Here is a 19,808-nt window from a genome sequence, read left to right as displayed (position 1 = left end):
AATATATCAAAATAATATTTTTTTAAATTTTTTTAATATCAATATATCAAAACTAATAAAAAACATAAGTCATAATAATTTAAAACAAACAAAATTTAATTTAATTTAATTTTTTAACTAAACAACTTCATAAATTAAAACCAGCTCCTCCATTGTTAATTCCTAGAGCCCATTTTTGTTGTTATTGTAGACAAGAGCCCATTTCCATAAAATTGGATTAATAAACCTATTGACCATTAATGGTAGATTTCTGTACTTATATTATATATACATATTTTTAATTAATGGAAGTGGATTGAATAAAAAGAATAACAAAGAGCATTTAGCTTTGGGATCTTCCTAAAAACACCAATATTAGGATCCCAAAAGTTTTTTCACCATTGATTGGATCCAAATGGAAATCCCCAGATTAAGGGAATTCATAAATCTTAATTGGAATGGAATCTTTTTTATTTTTCAAAATAATAATAGATACTTGATGACTTAAAATTTATGGTCCTATATACTTCTTATAGGTGTATTAAGATTCCATCATTCTTTTTTTTTTTAATTAAACTTTATTTGATTAATATTTTATTTGAAAATAAAATACATTGCTTGGCTATCTTATATTTTACTTATCTGATCATAGTTTTGAAATCCAGCCTGGTCAATGGGTCAATTCGGGAACCGGATCGAGCTGAAAAAATAAAAAAAGAAAAAATCTAGTGTGACTCGGTTGACCCGGTCAAAAATCCAGTTACAATTCGTTGATTTTTATTTTATTATTTATTAAAATAATATTATTTTAATTTTAAAAAAATTATTTCAGATGACACGGTTAAAACCCAAAATCTAAAACCAGATCTGAAAACTATGCATTTGACTCAAACTAATACTCAATAGTAATAAAAACAAATCGGTCCTAAAATATAGGCCAAAGCGCCAGCCCACATAGACCCATGATGTACAAAACAGGACAACCTAAGTACTTAAGAGTTAAAAGTTTGAGAATGTGTTAAAATTAGTTTTTTTAAGGGTTTTTTTTATAAAATTTTTAAAAATATTAAAATAATATATATATATTTTAAATTTATTTTATTCAAATAATGCAAAAATATGAAAATAAAATTAATTTAAAACTAATTTGTTTTTTTTTAAATTAAAAGCACGGTTCTAGCAAGCTCTAAAACAAAGCAGAAGAGAAAAAAAGAAAACCTTGAAACCTACATCAACAGATGTTGCCTGCAACATAAAACTTGCGACCACAACGAACGCTCTCACCTCCATATCCTTGTCTGCCCCCCTTCCCTCTCTCTCGACCCCAGATCTTATCTCTCCCTTTTATCAGCAACACTTTCGCATTTCCTCTTGCTTCCACTTTTACTTCTCTCTCTGTCAACAACGAAAGAAAGAAAAAGAAAAGAAGAGAAAGAGAGAGCTTGTTTGTATGCAAGTAATATGGGCATGTGACTTCACTTTTTTAACTAGGTTTTGAAGTTTCTAATTCACTAAGGTTATTAATCTTTATCAAGATTTTTTGGAGCAACTGGTAAGTATTCTTTTTGTTCATGTGCGTGTACTGCTGCATTAGAAATTCTTGGAGGGTTTGTTGACAGCCTTTTTTACTTGAATTTACAAGGGTAATGGGTTCATCTTATATTTTTATATTCTAGTTCTTTTTTGTTAGTGTTTTTGATTGCTCAAAATATTAGAAAGCGAAAAATTGGGACCTTAAATGTTCATTTATCATTTTCTTTGTTCATCTGGAATAATTGGAATGGCTAAAGGAATAGTTTTTTAAGGGCAAAATTGCTAATCGTATGTCGATAGTTCTTTGCCATTTATGTTTATACATTGCTGCTTTACAATTTTTTGGGGGCTTGTTGCCTGCCCCTTTTTTGGTTGAATATATAGGGAGTGGCAATGGGTTCGTCTTAGATTTTATAATCAAATTCTTGTTTTAGTACAGTTTATGATTTAATGTGAACCAAGTCTCCTCGTTTTTTTGCAGCACTGTAGGAGTTAGTAGGAGCAAGGAGCTGCAATGTATACTGGAATATTTAAGTGTAGGAATCAGAGATGGTATTCTTTCTTTCATCCATCAAAGCATTTCATTAGGCCAAACTGCCAGGATCGGCCTCTGAGTTGTACAACAGTAGTGAGGGACCACTTTTCACATGTTAGTTTCATTAAAAGACAGCTATTACATTCAATTTCATCAAGGAGTACTGCCTTTGGAAATAGTGATAGTGGTTTACATATAAGGTCTAATATGTGTTGGACGAATATTCAATTCCGCACATGTAGTTCGGGAGCCAATGGAAGGAATACAAGTGAGGATAAACATGGCCCGGTGAAAGATGGGGCTAGCTTTGATAATGAGAAGACTCAGCGAGAAAGAGTTAGTGAAGATGCGAAGCATTGCGATGCACACGCTCAATTGGGGGAACAAGATCAAAAGGAGTGGCTTCATAATGAGAAGCTTGCTATAGAAAGTAAAAGGAAGGAATCTCCATTTTTGACTAGACGAGAAAAGTTTAAAAATGAATTCTTGAGGAGAATTGTTCCATGGGAGAAATTACATGTTTCTTGGGATAATTTTCCGTACTACATCAAGTAATTACTCCGACTCGTCTCTGTTATTTCTCATCAATATCTTCTTTTATCTTAAAGTCATTGGATTTTGCTATCACTAAATCAATCAGTTTGGGAAGGAAATAAATGATTTCTGTTCTCTGCCAGTGAGCACACCAAAAATACTCTGGTCGAATGTGTTACTTCCCATTTGAAACATAAAAAATGCACCACTTCCTATGGGGCCCGTCTGACATCTTCAAGTGGGAGAATTATGCTCCAGAGTGTTCCAGGTTTATTACTAACCATTTGTTTTATTGAGTCCTTTTGGTGTAAAAACAAAAACTGAGCTTTTGAATTGATTAGCCATGTGATGATGCCATCTACAGGAACTGAGCTTTATCGGGAAAGAACAGTTAAAGCACTTGCACGGGATTTACAAGTTCCCCTGTTGGTGCTTGATAGCAGTGTTCTTGCTCCTTATGTAAGATTAATGTATCCTTTTGCGGTGATATTTCTGTATTTCTGATATCCAAACTGAGTTTTGATGATCATTATTTGATCTTGTACCAGGATTTTGGTGATGATGAGATTGAATCAGATGATAGTGCAGGAGAGGAGAGTTGCTCGGAGTCAGAAGTTGAGGATGATAATGATGCAGTCAATGAAGAGGAATGGACAAGCAGTGCAGAGGCAAAATCAGATTGTAGTGATGACGATGCAGTTGACTTGGAGGCAAATGCTGAGGCAGCCTTGAAGAAGCTTCTTCCCTGTAGCCTTGAAGAATTTGAGAAGGTATGTTCTCTAAAGTATCAGCTGTCTGATAGAAGGTACTTTATTGCTTCTCTTCCGGTGCAAATTGGAGGAATGGTTAGGAGGGAATTAGGAATGCGTTTTCTGTGAGATGCTAGCTTGATCTCAGCAACAGTAGGTCTGGAATTGGGAATAACACAGTGACTTGGAAAGCAGCTCCAGTTGTTTGATACAGACGAGACATGAGTGTTTGAAGGGAAGAGACTTCTGATGATGATGTCAGAAAAAAAGGCTTTTGATTTTTTAATATGCCTGCCTATTTGTTTCTGATTCTTTTTGCAGCCGATCTTTATGAATTTATGGCTGCTGTTGAACTTTTCATAATTATAATTTATTGCTTTCAATTTTTTCATAATTAGGATTTTTATTTTCTGTATTGTGGGCTTGACAACTGTGAAAAGCTGTAAATATTCTCTAGTTTCTGGCCAATAGAAACAATTTTTTCCAGTAAGGACATGATAGGATTTCTTATTGTGTATTCATTTTGTGGCAGAGAGTTTCTGGAGAATGTGACAGTTCCTCTGAGTCCTCAAAGAATGAGTCCGCAGGCACTTCTGAGATCCCCAAAAGGCCACTTAACAAAGGCAACTATTTCCAGCTAGCCTTGCACTGTGCTTTTATTTTTTTGCCATTTTAGAACTAAGCTCTGTAATATGTTTTTTTCCTTGACTGTTAATGTATTCTTTCTCTAGTTTCTGTTTTTGAAACAAGTGAGTGCAAAGATGATTCTCCAATAAACTTTGTGTCCATTGTTAGCTTAAGGCAGTCATTACAGTTTGCTTTGTGGTGGCAATGTTTCTAATAGTAGTAACTGTTGCATGTTTTTTAGGTGAAGATGTTTGCATGGCTGTTCTTGGATTGTGTTATGTTGCGATGGTAGTTCAATTTTGATTGTTTCATCTTCTATTTGAACAAATTCAATTATCAATATTCACAGTATATTTTTGTTAGTATTGATTTTAGTCGTTTCACTTTATTGGAATTTTTTTTTCAAAAGAAGGTTGGCATTTTTTTTGGTTTTCTCTGTTCATCCATTTATCTTGCTTTGTTCATCTTTTACTAGGGGATCGGGTGAAGTACATTGGGCCGTCCATACGCATTGAGGCTGATGACAGGTGCCTTTTCATCTCCCTTTTTTTTGGCATATAGAGATGTAACAAGCTTTTTCTTGTTTTACACAACTAATATAATAGTGAGTTCAATAACATAATTAAATATTTTGAAAATGCATTTATACAAGGAATTTGTAACTCATTCAATAATCTATTGAAGGACTTGTTATAGATCTTAAGGGGTTTGATTCTCTGCTTTGTTATACATTTTATTAGTGGCATGTTGTGTATTGTTCTTTTGTGGTTTTGCTTGTTTGAAATATTGATATGTGACATGGTGTATAGAGTGAGTAAAAACTATGGTTCTTAAGCTCTAAGATTACTAACCTAAACTATAGAGAAATTTAGAAAAAAACTCTCTGGTGTTTTATAAAATCTGAATAATAATAAACGAGGATTCCTAATTAAAATCAAAATCCTTTATAGTAAATGATTTCTAATTCAAACTTAAGTAATTAATATAATTCTCCTAACATTAGAATTCCTAAATAGTAAAGTACTAATTAAATTAAAAGTCCTAATCTAAATAGAAAAAAGAATCCAAATGCAATAAGGAATAAGGTACAATCCTACATAGTAACTTTTGAGCCTTATTTGAAGGCTTTCTTGATCTCTGATCATCATGAAATTTTAAACCAATAAGAAACAGGGCCTTCAAAATCTTTTATAAAAATTGTAGCTCAATCCAATGGTCATATTAAAAGTTATGCTTGATTTACCAAACTGAATCTTAAACTTCTCAAAAACTAAAAATCTTAACCATTAATGAATTAATGCAATAAATATTATTATGCTAAGAATATGGAAGAAGCTTCCCCACGTCAGTCTACTCTACTTTTGAAAAACTCGCCTTCGAGTTATCTGTCACAAATTGAACTCGACCACTCCAAAGGAAAACATACTTCGAATATAACATTGTAGCTAGTCTATTCATGAAGTTGCATGTCTTTGACCAGTGAACTTCAAAATTTAATTTATGGTGTGCACATGTGAAAGAAAAATGCATATCTAGTGTTATATTTTCTGTTCCTATGAAGACTATTGTAGTTCCTCCACACATTCTCTAACTTCAAACTTGAGTTCATCATCATCTATGACCTTTAATACTTTAACCATTGTGTGTAAGGGAACACCAAGATAATCTTCCATATTAGCTTTAAGAAAATTGTCAGAAATTACCATGTCCCCATGACTGGAAGATCATCATTTGCCACTGACTTCTTCAACTTAAGGTCAAAAGATTGAAATTGACCCTCTCTGATCATGATATCTTCAACATGATTGGTTAACTTTGAAATTTTTCTTTCACCAAACTCCTCCAAGTGTTTCCTCCTTGCCTTTTGAGAAGGTTAAACACAAGGCAAATAATAATAATCTATTTTCTTGTCTATGAAATATAAAATCTCTTCATAGTCATCTTATATAAACTCCAAAATTAATGATTGTCTCAAATCTTGCCAAGATGAAATTAAAGGCATATCAATACAAGCTTTAAAGTCTAGAAATTCAAACCACCATTCTCTAAAGTTTGTTTTTGATGATAAGGAACATTGTTGAATTAAAAGTAAGCTTCCAACTCTGCCTGCCAACCACTTAATAAATCTTCTCTTAAAAAACCTCTCATCATAGAATGAAATTCAGGAATAGGTCTGGGGTTTGGCCTATTTCGAGATAAGTCTTTGGGCAAGTTCCTTTCTTCTTCATTATCCTTGTTTGCGTTACCCATTAGCCGAACTAGATATGCTATGGTTAGCTCCAAACGAACAAACCTTTGTTCCTAAGGACGTAGTTTCTGCTCCTAAGCCGGCACAATGACTTGGAAGGTCTCCACTCCTGCATCGCGGAGTGGGTTCTATCATCTTTGTCCATGAAAGAGACCAACCTACTCTGATACCAATTGACACGATGTATAACGTTAATAAAAGCTTGAGTTCTCAAGCCCTAAGGTATATACTTAAGCTGTAGAGAAATTTAGAGAAAATTCTCTGGTGTTTTATAAAATCTAAATAATAATCTTCTCCTCAAAATAAACTAGGACTCCTAATTAAAACTAAAATCCTTTATAGGAAAGGATTTCTAATTAAAACTTGCCTAATTAATGGAATTCATTTAGTATTAAAATTCTTAAAAGTAAATTACTAATTAAATTAAAAGTTCCAATCTAAACATGACAAAGAATCCATGTACAACAAGGTAAATAAAGACAATCCTGCACAGTAATTTCTGAGCTTTATTCGAAGGCCTTCCTAATGTCCAATCATTATGAAATTTTAACTCAATGAGAAATAAGGCCTTCAGAATCTTCTAAATCTTTTATCAAAATTGCAGCTTAATCCAACTGTCAGATTAAAAGTTATGCTTGACTTACCGAACCATGTCTTAGACTCTTAAACTTTTCGAAACCTAAAAATCTTAACCATTAATGAAATAATACAATAAACATTATTATGCTAAGTATATGGAAGAAATTTCCCCACGTCAATGTGCTATTTCTGCATCTAACAGTTTGAATTTTTTATGCATGGTTAGGGCAATTTCCTGTCCTTAAAATTTTTATTTTTTTTGGTTCTTAATTTGATTTTCTTTTCTTTTTAAAAGAATGTGATGTATTTTATACGGGTTTGCTAAAGGCACATATTTGAAAATAAGATGGTGTCAATCTATTTATTGGTTTGATGCCTAACTATTATGACTACAGGTATCATGATAAGAGGGTGTTCTGGTAAATTCTTTTTAAAAACATTTAGCATAAACTCATCAACCCCATAAACTTTGACATCACAGGGTCATATTGGGGAAGATACCAACATCTGATGGTCTGAAAAATGCTTATACAACTATCCGTGGCAGGTGGGTTGGTAATTCGTCCTGATGTGTAGAACAAAACTACGTAGATGACATTCTTTTCCTTCCTGTTCATCAATAGGAGAAAGTTAGGAGAGGTTTATTGTAGTACAAAAATTAAAACAAGAAAATTTCATAATCAGAAGAAAAAAGCTCCCCAATCTCTCTACATGTCTGGTATGGATACTCCTTTAAAACTTTTGCACCAAAGACCCTGATGAAGTCAAGAAAACCAATTTATCCTGAAGTAGCTGAAAAGGGCAATGCATATTTCAAACGATTCTTGTGTTGTGTCCATTTCAAATGTGATTATTATTGTTAACGTTGATATAGATGCCATTGCACCGCTGACATTTTATTGGAGCTGAATGTGCTCTTGGTTGCTTCATTTTCTGTCAGCATACAGTTCCAAGGCAGCTCCTTTCATTTGTGCAGTCTTTCTTGTGATTATTGCACCAGACAGAATTATTTTCTTTGGTGGGTGGGATTACATGGTTCACAAAGATGGAGATATTAGAGGTTCCTGCCTTCTGATGTGTGCTTTTGCATTTATATTCTGAATCAAGCAATTCCAACTTTGGTCCATTCTAGAGAGCAAATGTAGATGCATTTGCTATGTTGAATCAAACAGTTAAAATACTTACATGCTCCAACTAATTAGCACAGTTCCCACATCCTTCCAAAAGTCTTCAGCTACCCTGCTAATCATGACAATTTTCTTTTAAAGGATAATTGTCTGGGATGGAGACCTATCTCTGTAACTTTTTTAAAGTACTTTAAGTGTAGCAATCATTTTTTCCCTTTTTCTGAAGCATATCAAATATTTTTGCACCAGGGATTTAGCTTATTGATTTTACAAGAAATTTTTTAAATCAACCAGAACTTGTAGCTATAAAGACACCAAGATCTGCATAGCTATAGTTAACTAATTGAAGCAAATACATAGAAACTGAATGAAGCTTAAAAACATCACTGGTCATGCTGATAACAGTTGCATGCCTTATGTACTGTCTAAAAAGGAAACAATTAATATATGTTTGTCTTCATATGAAACTTTAAGGTATCAGTAGGAAACTGATAATTTCCTTTCAGCAACTTTACAGCATATAGATGTGACAAGAGACAAATGCAAAGTTGTATAGTATCAGCACCTTTGAATTGATTAGCTAAACGGCTTTTCTTCAATATTTGTTTACTAGGTTAAGTGACAACTATTGTCCTTGGCAATACATTCTTCATAGAGTGGATGATTCTGATGAAGTTGTAACCAGCAAACTGTTGGTGCACAATTCTAGATGATAATCAGTTGATGCTGCGTTTCTGGTAGTACTTGCTAGATTTGGTGTGGTTTGACATACAGACAACTTTGAGGTCACATAGTGTTCTGCTGCTATCACAATCTTTTGGCAGCATTGCATGCCCTGCTTTTTCCAAGTTCATATTTTTGGGCAAACACAGCAACTTTCAGATTTTTAGGCATATTACTTTTGACAATTTGAAAGAGCAGAAAGAGTGGTGAATAAATGAACAGTCTTTTGCTTTTCCGAGGCGTTGTCTTCTAACATTTAATTCTCAACTTTGACGATGTAACATATGAAATCTTCTGCATCTTTTATGATTTAGCCTTGTATGCTACCCTCTGGACTAATGTCAAGTGAAACTTGTGGTAATCATTCTAGCCATAAATTTTCTTTGGAATTGCCTTAACCAGATATAAGCTCTCATTTCCTTTCAGATGTGTAGGCATGTTACTTTTGACAATTTGAAAGATTAGAAAGAGTGGTGAATAAATGAACAGTCTTTTGCTTTTTTGAGGCTTTGTCTTCAAACATTTAATTCTCAACTTTGATTATGCAACATATGAAATCTTCTGCGTCTTTTATGATTTAGCCTTGTATGCTACCTTTTGGATTAATGTCAAGTGAAACTTGTGAATCTGTGATAATCATTCTAGCCATAAATTTTCTTTGGAATTGCTTTAACAAGATATAAGCTCTCATTTCCTTTCAGATTTGTAGGCATATTACTTTTGACAATTTGAAAGAGTAGAAAGAGTGGTGAATAAATGAACAGTCCTTTTCTTTTCCGAGGCTTTGTCTTCTAACATTTAATTCTCAACTTTGATGATGCAGCATATGAAATCTTCTTCACCTTTTATGATTTAGCCTTATATGCTACCCTTTGGACTAATGTCAAGTGAAACTGGTGATAATCATTCTAGCCATAAATTTTCTTTGGAATTGCCTTAACCAGATATAAGTTCTCATTTCCTTTAACAGCTCAATTACACCTTTAGTCTCATCAGACTTGTACTTTGCCTTGGACTATCAAAGCTCAGAGAGTTTTGGCCATCAGCTGTGGGAGAACACTAACTCAATTGGCATTACAGTGCATGAACTTTTATATTCATAAAATTGACAGGCAGAACTTTTGATCAGAGAGTGTTATGTTTTCAGGCCTTTATCAAGCGGTCAACTTGGGGAGGTATATGAGGTGAATGGAGATCGAGTCGCTGTGATTTTAGATATTGGTAATGACAACAAAGAAGATGATGGAGAGAAGGATGAGAAGCTCATGGAGCAGCCTGCAAAAGCACCAGTTTATTGGATAGATGGTAATTTCTTGCATCAGTGAGGATTTAACTACCTATTTAAACTGAAATGATGTAAAGTTGATCACAGTCATCAACTGTATGGAAATTGTATGAGGTGTTGAAGCAACATTTGGAATTTCTGAATTAAAAAGTCAATTTTGAAATTTAAAACTGGCTTCCCCGTTAACTATATATTTGTCAGTGTTTGTGTCTGTAAATAACCTAACTTTGGCTGTTGTGTAGCTAAGGATATTGAGCATGATCCCGACACTGGGATAGAATATTGCTATATTGCGATGGAGGTTTTATGTGAGGTATTATTGCCTGGTATTTCCTTTTCCCTGTCCAGTGTCCCTCTCCTTGATTTTGCTGTTAAGAATTGATGTTTGTTCTTCCCTCATTTGCAGGTTTTGTGTTCTGTGCAACCCCTTATTGTCTATTTTCCAGATTCTTCTCAGTGGTTGTCTAGGGCGGTTCCCAAGTCAAACCGCAAGGATTTTTTAAGCAAGGTGCAAGAAATGTTTGACAAATTATCAGGTCCTGTTGTTTTGATATGTGGGCAAAACAAAGCTGAAACTGGGTCAAAGGAGAAAGAAAGATTTGTAAGCTTCTAAAGTTTTTCAAGTTATATGCACACATACATACATGTTGGAAGCATTTGATTCCATTTTCAATTGTTTTCATAAGCTATAGATACCATTCTCTCCCATCCTTTTTGTTTTCATTAGTATCTTTTCTCTCTGAAACTCATATTCAACAGACAATGCTACTCCCGAATCTTGGACGGCTGGCAAAGCTGGTAAGGCTTGCAAAACTCTTAAAACGTTGTAAATTTGAAAGAAAATTATTGATTAGTATCATATTTATCCAAGGCAGCTTTTGAGCTTTGTTATTGTTTCTAAGTAATTAACTGAGAACTGATTTATCTTTCAGCCTCTCTCCTTGAAGCACCTCACTGATGGACTCAGAGGTGCTAAGAGGTCCAATGAAAATGACATAACTAAGCTCTTCACCAATATTTTGTGCCTCTATCCCCCAAAGGTAATTGACTTTTGTATTTAATCTGACCTGTTTCAAATAATGAAAAGATGGTAAATGACTGTTGTATTTATTCTGATCTGTTTCAAATAATGAAAAGATGTTTGTTGTATAGTATAACTGTTGTGTACTAGTGTCTTGTTTCTCATGTTTTTGTTTTACTTATTCTTTCCTCCCTTGCCCCTCTTCTTTCTTGGGATCCTGTAAAGTGCATTCTTTGATACCATGCTTTCTAGGAAGATGAGTGATGTATGGCTTAGAATCAATAAGAGTGCATGAGTGATCAGTGTTCTACTAAAGCTAAATGTTAATTTAGGAGCCAAGAAGTTGTTAACTCGCACAATTTAATAAAAATGTATAGTGTGCCGTTTAGTGCCTAGAATTGAACAAAAGTATGTTATTTGCTGGCCTGACTGTGCTTAAGTGAATATGCTTTCCTTTTAAGGAAAATGTAGTGGTAGGGATTCTTTTACAGGCTTTGGTGTCTTGTGAGACCATGACTGAAGCTTACTTTCAGGTTTAGATGGTAGGGTTGGAACTAGAGATCCTTCTTGTCAAACTGCACTGACTTCTGTCCTGATTATATATAGTACTCTACTATATCTTAAATGTGGCATTATCTCTTTAATTTTTTTATATTTGTTTTGGTTTTATATGTTTTGGTTTATATTTTTGCTTGCTTCTTACAGGAGGAAGATCTTCTTAGAACATTCAATAAACAGGTTGAAGAGGACAGAAGAATTGTGATATCAAGGAGCAATTTAATTGAACTGCACAAGGTAGGGAGTCACTGTCAAAGTTCGTTTCAATCACAGCAGTGTTTTAGTTTTAACTGTTGCATGGAGTGGACTATTTGAAATTGCAACTTGCACTAGGAAATTTGATACCCATTTGTCTTTGAAATTTACTGATATAATTCTATTGCAGGTTCTTGAAGAAAATGAGATGTCATGCATGGACCTATTGCATATAAATACTGATGGCCTCATTCTAACAAAGCGGAGTAAGAAACTGAAGCTTTTTATTTGAGCCGATTTCAGCTTATTATTGAACTGTTGGTTCCGTATTCAAGATCACAATATCCTTATGTTGACTATGGATTTTTAGGGAAGAGAAATACAAAATGAAAGTTTTCTCCACCAGAAAAAAGTCTCAAGTTTAATATCAACCTGATAAACTTTACTGTTGTTTTTCCAAAAATATTTACGAGCCTAACTAGTTTGACAAGTTCAACTTTACAAATGAAGGTTGAAGAATTTCTTTTCTGATACACCATTTGGATCTGGGCTAAGAATTTCTTTTTTTCTTTCTTTTTTCCTCAGAGGCTGAAAAAGTCATTGGCTGGGCTAAGAATCATTACTTATCATCATGCCTGCTCCCATGCATAAAAGGGGATCGATTGTCTTTGCCCCGAGAAAGGTTTGCCTACCCCATCGTTGTATGTTAGTCAAATTTTTGGCACCTAGAAGCTGATATCTGTTCTTTTTCATGGGAAGCCTTGAGATGGCAATTGTGAGGTTGAAGGAGCAAGAAACCATATCTGAAAAGCCATCACAGAATTTGAAGGCATGTGTATACATTTTCTCTTCTCAATGCTACGAGTATGTTGAAAGCTTTACATACTATGTGCTGATCTCTATTGAATATAAATATCAGCAGAACTTGGCCAAGGATGAGTATGAGAGCAACTTTATCTCAGCTGTGGTAGCTCCAGGTGAAATTGGTGTCAAATTCAATGACGTTGGTGCTCTTGAAGAAGTGAAGAAGGCTTTGAATGAACTTGTCATTCTTCCAATGAGGAGACCAGAACTTTTCTCTCATGGAAATTTGCTGCGGGTACTGATTTTACTCTTCACATGAACAATTATTTGTTAGCCTTATTTCAGAGTGTGATTTTGTAAAGCTTTTTTCCAGCCTTGCAAAGGGATTTTGCTTTTTGGACCTCCTGGAACTGGGAAAACCCTTCTTGCCAAAGCGCTTGCAACAGAGGCAGGGGCAAACTTTATCAGCATAACTGGTTCAACTCTTACTTCAAAGGTACAATAAAAAATGGATGTTGTATCCATTAAGTGAGGTTCAGGTTCCAAGATGAAGAATTTAGCCATGTTTCACATTCTTTTACCCACAATAAAAGAACTGCTTTTATTTTCAATTTTTTTCCAGAAAGAGTCAGGTAACAAATTCATCCTGCCAGTGGGTTCTAAACCTATTAAGGATGCATGGGACAAAAGAGTACAGAGACACAAGAGCACAAAGCTCAAAAGCTCTGTATTTCATTTCTTATGTGTGATATATGAATTCATGGCATTTTAACACTTCCAAACTGATATTGATCTAAAAACATCAACTTAAGTTATAAAGGACAAAGCATCGCATGCTTTGCATGTGATACAAAGGCTATCATATACATAAATGCCTGCTTGTATGTTATCTTGTTTCTTTACATTAAATTTGAGAAAAAAATTAGCACCGGTATACATATGCTTCTGTTGGTAGTTTTTCAGAAACATGTCTTCTATACAAAATACTGGCTGCTAAATCATTGATTATTGATATAGCTGAGTACTTTCAGTTTGTTTAGTCATTGTCTTTTGTTTCTGTATGTTACTTGATGTTTTCCTGTTTCCCGAGACAGTGGTTTGGAGATGCTGAAAAGCTCACAAAGGCTCTCTTCTCCTTTGCCAGCAAGCTGGCTCCTGTCATTATATTTGTTGATGAGGTGAGTTTCTCCCTTTTCAGTGTACGCGTGTGCATGAGTGTGTGTGTGACAAAGTAAATAAACTGGTTATTGCATTGCATAAAGAAACCAACTTTTGCACTTGTAAAGTTAAATTTCGTTGTCCTCGTGATATAATATTGTTCAGTATACAATTTTTACCCTTAGTAAAAGTCAGGATGTGAATAATAGAAAGAAGCTATTGTGGAACACTGAGAACTTCCAGAAACAGATCAATCTCACTTCTTTTTTCATGCAATAAAAATGTTGTTTACAAAATACAGGGAAATATGAAAGTTATCTTCGCAAACCTTCATCCTTATCTTCCCTTCTAGTTCTTAATCTGACTACTTCAATTTGGATGCTGGTGAAGCTTCCTCAGCAAATAAGATGACCATGGAGTTCTTATAACAGTTTTTTTTGTGTGCACCAATGGCCTGTCTCATGATCGTCACTGAGATTTATGATAGATTAATGGGTTAAGTGTTAAAATATCGGTGGAAATTGATTTTGAATTATATTCTCTGTAAATTGTAGGTCTCTAATGTCCTTGCAAAGTGACAAATATTTGTTGTTTGTATCATTGTGTCACAAATTGTGCTGTGAAACTTTTTTTTTTTAAATTGAGAAACTTTTCAGTATCTGGAGAAATTCTTGTAGAAAATGTTGTCATAATTTAATAATTGGGGAAAACAAATTTCATCTTTCTCTAGTTTCACCATTTCTTGCCTGTAGGTGTCTGTACAATAATCAGGTGAATGGTGTTTTGATAAATAATCTTCCTTTCCCTTTTCTACCTCATTTGGGGTCATTTTGACAACAAACAGCGTGAACATTACTTTCTTATGACATTTCCTAAACACCTCTTACATTCGGAATGCTATTCTGTTAACTGGATTTTGTATGTGTAGGTTGACAGTTTGCTTGGTGCTCGTGGTGGCTCTTTTGAGCATGAAGCTACAAGAAGAATGAGAAATGAGTTCATGGCAGCGTGGGATGGTTTGCGATCAAAAGATAGCCAGAGAATCCTTATCCTTGGTGCCACAAATCGACCATTTGATCTTGATGATGCTGTAATCCGCCGGTTACCTAGGAGGCAAGTTTGCTTGGGGAAATGCCTTGGTATTTTTAGTATTGCAGCCTATCTTTTGGTTTAAGAAATCATATTTACCATGTTTCCATATGTCTGCTGCTGTTTGAAGCTTGCCATGTTTCCATATGTAGTGTCTGCTGCTGTTTCAAGCAATAGCAATATCACTTGTATAATTGTGTTGTATCATTGTTTAGAATACACGTGGACCTACCAGACGCTGAAAATCGTATGAAGATTCTCAGAATAATTCTGAATCGAGAAAATTTAGAAGCTGACTTCCAGTTTGACAAACTTGCAAATGCAACTGAGGGATATTCCGGAAGTGATTTGAAGGTAATGCAGTATTGGTTGCTTCTAATTTCAAATTTGCGTTTCTTGGAAGAAAATATATGGCCTTAATTGTCTCAAATTTTGTTTTTCAGAACCTATGTATCGCTGCAGCATATAGACCAGTCGAAGAACTTTTAGCAGAAGAAAAGGTGATTGAGTTTAATATATTTTTTTCCATGATTTATGCTCTCCTTCAATTTATACTGGTCCTGGGCACCCAATGTCTGTTTTTGTTAGCATCCTTGTGCTTGGCTGACATGGGGAAATTTCTTCTATATTCTTGGCATGATAATGTTTATTGTGTTATTTCATTAATGGTCAATATTTTTAGGTTTTAAGGAGTTTAATAAAAGTTCAAGATGCAGTTTGATAAATCAAGTATAAATATTAATCTGAATGTTGGATCGAGATAAAATTTTGATAAAAGATTTTAAAGGTCTCGTTTTCTATTGGGTTAAGATTTCATGATGATTGGAAATCAAGAAGGTGTTCAAAGAAGGCTCAGAAGTTACTGTGCGAGATTGTTTTTATTTTCTTTGATGTATTTAGATTTTTTTTCCTATTTAGATTAGAACTTTAAGTTAATTAGTATTTTACTATTTAGGAATCGAAATTCTAGATGAATTCTATTAATTAGGTAGGTCTTAATTAGAAATCCTTTCTATAAAAGATTTGAGTTTTAATTTAGAATTTTTTTCCATAAAGAATTTTAAAACCAATATAAATAGAGGTGTCTAATTTATTTTGAGAAGAAGATTATTATTAAAACTTCTAATAAAACACCAGAGAGTATTCTTTAAATTTCTCTATAGCTTAGATATGTAATCATAAAGCTTGAGAACCCTAGCTTTTAACCAAGTTATATGGCACCGATTGATATTAGAGTAGTTTGGCCTTTTTGATGGATGAAGACAGTAGCAACCCACTCTGCAATGCAAGAGTGGAGGTCCCTTGTGGTGCTGTGTGGGTCCAGGAACAAAAACTAGATTGTTTGGAGCAAACCATAACAGTTAGCTCGGCTAATGGGTAATGCAAACAGGGATCGTGAAGAGGAGAGTAACTTGCTTGGAGACTTACCTCGAGACAGACCAAATCCTAGACCTGCTTTTGAATTTGATGAGATTCCTTTCAATAATGGGAGATTTTCAAAGAAAAGATTTATTAAGTGGTTGACAGAATTGGAAGCTTTTATTTCAATAAGGTTCCTTATCAACTAAAAGTAGGATTTATCGTATACAAACTTTCTTGTGGTGCTAGAGAATGGTGGTTTGAATCTCTAGACTTTAAAATTCTATTCGTATGCATTTAATTTCATCTTGGCAAGATTTGAGACAATCATTAATTTTGAAGTTTATACAAGATGATTATGAAGAGATTTTATATTGGGTGGATAAGCAAATAGATTATTACTATTTGCCTTATATTCAACCTTCTCAAAAGGCAAGAAGGAAAAACATAGAGGAGTTTGGTGAAAGCAAAAATCTCAAAGTTATCTAATCATGTTGAAGATAACGTGATCTAAGAGGTTGTTGACAAACAATTTTAGTCTTTTGATCTTAAGTTGGAGAAGCCAGTGACAAACAATGATTTTTCAGTCATGGATGAAAATCTTATAAACAAAGACATGGAGGACATGGTAATTTCTTACAATTCTCCATAAAGTATTTTCAAAGATTATCTTGAAGTTTCTTTATATTTAAAGGTTGAAGTATTGTAAGTCACAGATGATAATAAGGTCAAGCTTGAAAAACAAAAAGTGTGAAAAAACTACAAGTGGACTTTGGAGTAGAAAATAGAACATTAAATATGGAATTTCCTTTAAAATGTGCATATAAATTTGATTTTGAAGTTCACCAGTCAAGGACATGCTATTTTGTGAAAATGCTGGCTACAATGTTATATTCAAAATATTTGTTCGCTTAGAGTGGAAGAATTCAATTCTTGAAGATAACTTGAGGGCGAGTTTTTTGGAAGTAGAGGGAACTGATGTGGGGAAATTTCTTTCATATTCTTGGCATAATAATGTTTATTGTATTATTTCATTAATGGTTAAAATTTAGGTTTTGAGGAGTTTAATAAGAGTCCGAGATACAGTTTGGTAAATCAAGCATAATTTTTAATCTGACCGTTGGATCGAGCTAAAATTTTGACAGAAGATTCTGAATGCCCTGTTTTCTATTGAGTTAAAATTTCATGATGATCGGAAAAGGTGTTTAAATAAGGCTCGGAAGTTACTATGCAAGATTGTTTTTATTTTTCTTGTTGTATTTAGATTCTTTTTTCTATTTAGATTAGGACTTTAAGTTAATTAGTGATTTACCATTTAGGAATCCCAATGCTAGATGGATTCTTTTAACCAGGTAAGTGTTAATTAGGAATCCTTTTCTATAAATGATTTTAGTTTTAATTAGGAATTCTTTCCCATAATTTTTTTTTAAAATTAATATGAATGGATGTGTGGTTTATTTTGAGAAGAAGATTAAGATTTTTAATAAAACACTAGAGAATTTCTCGAAATTTCTCTACAGTTTAGGTCTGTAATTTTAGGGTTTGAGAACCCTAACGTTTAACCACGCTATACGCCGTGTCATTGGCAGTGTGTGAAGTGAAGTGCTAGTTTTGATCTTAATTTCGATGATAGTCATCTTTCCTTGCATGTATACCTCTTGCATTTGGTCATGTTATTTTCAATTTGAAACTAGGGCACCTGTTTGGTTAGCATCCAAACAGTGAATATTTATATGTCTTTGCAAGCAAAACAGGTTAGATGTTTCTGCCACATTTCTCATTGCCCCACGTTTTTGTGAACATATGATCTGCAAGGTACCTTCATCAACAATTAATGACTTGCGCAAAATATAAGAAAGCAATTTAATGCTGGTATGCAATAGGTTGTGGCATAGCATGAAAAAAAAAAAAACTGTTCTTTCTAATATAGTTAGTTTATCAAGTGTCCATTGTCTATTGTATATTGTGTGAAAATTGTAAAAGAGCAGAAAATCATTACTGCCTTTTAGTTAGGTTACACAGCAGACGGTATCCTGATTCCTGAACTTTAGACCTCGCCCCAAATGCCCTAGGGAAGCACCTCAGAAATACCCTTGTTTGCCGGTTGAACCAACCCTCCTCCAGCTGCAGACTTCTAATTCTTCCTACCATGTGTTGCCTGAAGTCATTTTACATCTGATTTGTGGCCAAGTATTTGACTCTGCTCTTTTTTCCACCTGGTCACTTTTTCTACAGGGTGGCAAAAATGGTGCAACTCCGGCATTAAGACCACTTAATTTGGAAGATTTCATTCAGTCAAAAGCAAAGGTAACAATTTAGTTAATTGACTGTTCTTAGCAGTTTGATACAGGGTTAAGATGGGTTGCAAAATCATGCACTCTCCACATTGATATTATGAAATCTGTGGTAGATTGATATCTATTACTTGTTGTATAGGTGGGGCCCTCAGTTTCCTTTGACGCAGCAAGTATGAATGAGCTGAGGAAGTGGAATGAACAATATGGAGAAGGTGGAAACAGAAAAAAATCACCTTTCGGTTTCTGACACTTCCTCTATCTAATCAGGTTTCGTACTTCAATTATTCTTGGGGTGAAAAAGGGTGAAGAAAAGAAATGAAAAGACCCTTTCCTAGTAGCAGCTAATCCTCGAAGTAGAGCTTCTGCACTTTTTTGGTGAACGCTGGGCAAGGGAGGCAGCCTCGGATGATATAATGCAATGTCACATAGGCTTCTTGTAGGATTCTGGCCCTTATTTACGGGCTACTTTTCTGCCATGTATATTACCCCAGAAGTTTTGACATTACATGAATTCTACATTTATATCCAGTAATTCTCAATAATAGAGTACAAAGTAGCTGGTTATGCCAAATCTATTTTTTTTTGTAGTTCGTCTTACCAAGGCATTGGGATGTGGCATGTACAAGGCCGTGGAAGTTCTTTAGATCAATGATTTTAATCTTCTGTTACTGCTTGTTAATCGTAATTCTACAATAAAATACCATTAGGGCTATTAGCATTCATGCAATCATGCTTGTTGAAGTAAAGATCACTGTTGTCCTGATCATAATGCCACTCTTCTCCCCAATTAAACATTAACATCAACAAAACTACTACAATAACTGGGATTTGTGATGATGCTTCACTGCAAAGCACCTCACCATCTCTTTTATATTCCCCCCCCCCCTATTTTCATGCCTTTTATTTGTTTTCTTTTTTCCTTTATTTTTTTTTTCCTTTTTTTGGGTCAAATTAGATGAGATTAAATTTGAAATTGAGATTAAATTTGAAATTGTGGTAGAAAAATTAAATTAAAAGATAAAGGATTGAAATGTAGAATATTGACAAAATACATATTACTATTAAATTCATGAAAATTTTCATTTTGGTTAAATTTATATTTCAACTCAAGAGAAGAGATTGAAAGTCTCTGAAAATAGCGAAAGAGAGAAATTTGTTATTTGTCATGATTTAGGCAATCAAAAGAATTAAATTTAGTGTTCTCTAAAAAGTTTTTTATTCAACGAAACAAATTTAATGGTTGTTGTTTTTAGCCTTTATCTCGATGGAAAATTAGATCGAGGTTTGCAAAGTTATGTGATTTTGGTTTTTTTTTTTGTGATTTTTAACCATTTTTTTGCTATTTTAAAGTCATAAATAGGTTTATTGAAGTTTTTAGCTCCTTTTTTTTAAGTGTTTTAGTGTAAAA

The 19,808-nt window shown here is 33.9% G+C and overlaps 1 protein-coding gene across 5 annotated transcripts; it reads left to right on the top strand.

Moving 5' to 3' along the window:
* Window positions 1-1,157: 1,157 nt before the first annotated feature.
* Window positions 1,158-19,068, top strand: LOC133673088 (uncharacterized). 5 transcript variants are annotated; one of them, XM_062093721.1, is made up of 25 exons: window positions 1,159-1,531; window positions 1,994-2,598; window positions 2,725-2,849; window positions 2,946-3,040; window positions 3,130-3,351; window positions 3,863-3,953; window positions 4,433-4,484; window positions 7,266-7,331; window positions 9,782-9,939; window positions 10,162-10,232; window positions 10,326-10,520; window positions 10,679-10,717; window positions 10,852-10,959; window positions 11,646-11,735; window positions 11,884-11,959; window positions 12,279-12,375; window positions 12,453-12,522; window positions 12,613-12,792; window positions 12,871-12,993; window positions 13,592-13,675; window positions 14,584-14,768; window positions 14,960-15,098; window positions 15,188-15,244; window positions 18,339-18,410; window positions 18,540-19,068. In XM_062093721.1, exons 2-25 carry the CDS (start codon window positions 2,027-2,029, stop codon window positions 18,645-18,647), a joined length of 3,075 nt encoding a protein of 1,024 aa, XP_061949705.1. In that variant the 5' UTR covers window positions 1,159-1,531; window positions 1,994-2,026; the 3' UTR covers window positions 18,648-19,068. The 5 variants fall into 5 exon arrangements, with proteins under 5 accessions (XP_061949710.1, XP_061949705.1, XP_061949707.1 ...); XM_062093723.1 differs by having other exon boundaries at window positions 1,160-1,531; window positions 12,616-12,792; XM_062093724.1 differs by lacking the exon at window positions 7,266-7,331 and having other exon boundaries at window positions 1,160-1,531.
* Window positions 19,069-19,808: the final 740 nt, after the last annotated feature.

This window comes from Populus nigra, chromosome 14 (assembly GCF_951802175.1).
Source record: "Populus nigra chromosome 14, ddPopNigr1.1, whole genome shotgun sequence".
Classification (NCBI taxonomy): domain Eukaryota; kingdom Viridiplantae; phylum Streptophyta; class Magnoliopsida; order Malpighiales; family Salicaceae; genus Populus; species Populus nigra.
Note: the sequence above shows the minus strand (reverse complement) of the source record. Positions and strands in the feature narration are given on the sequence as shown.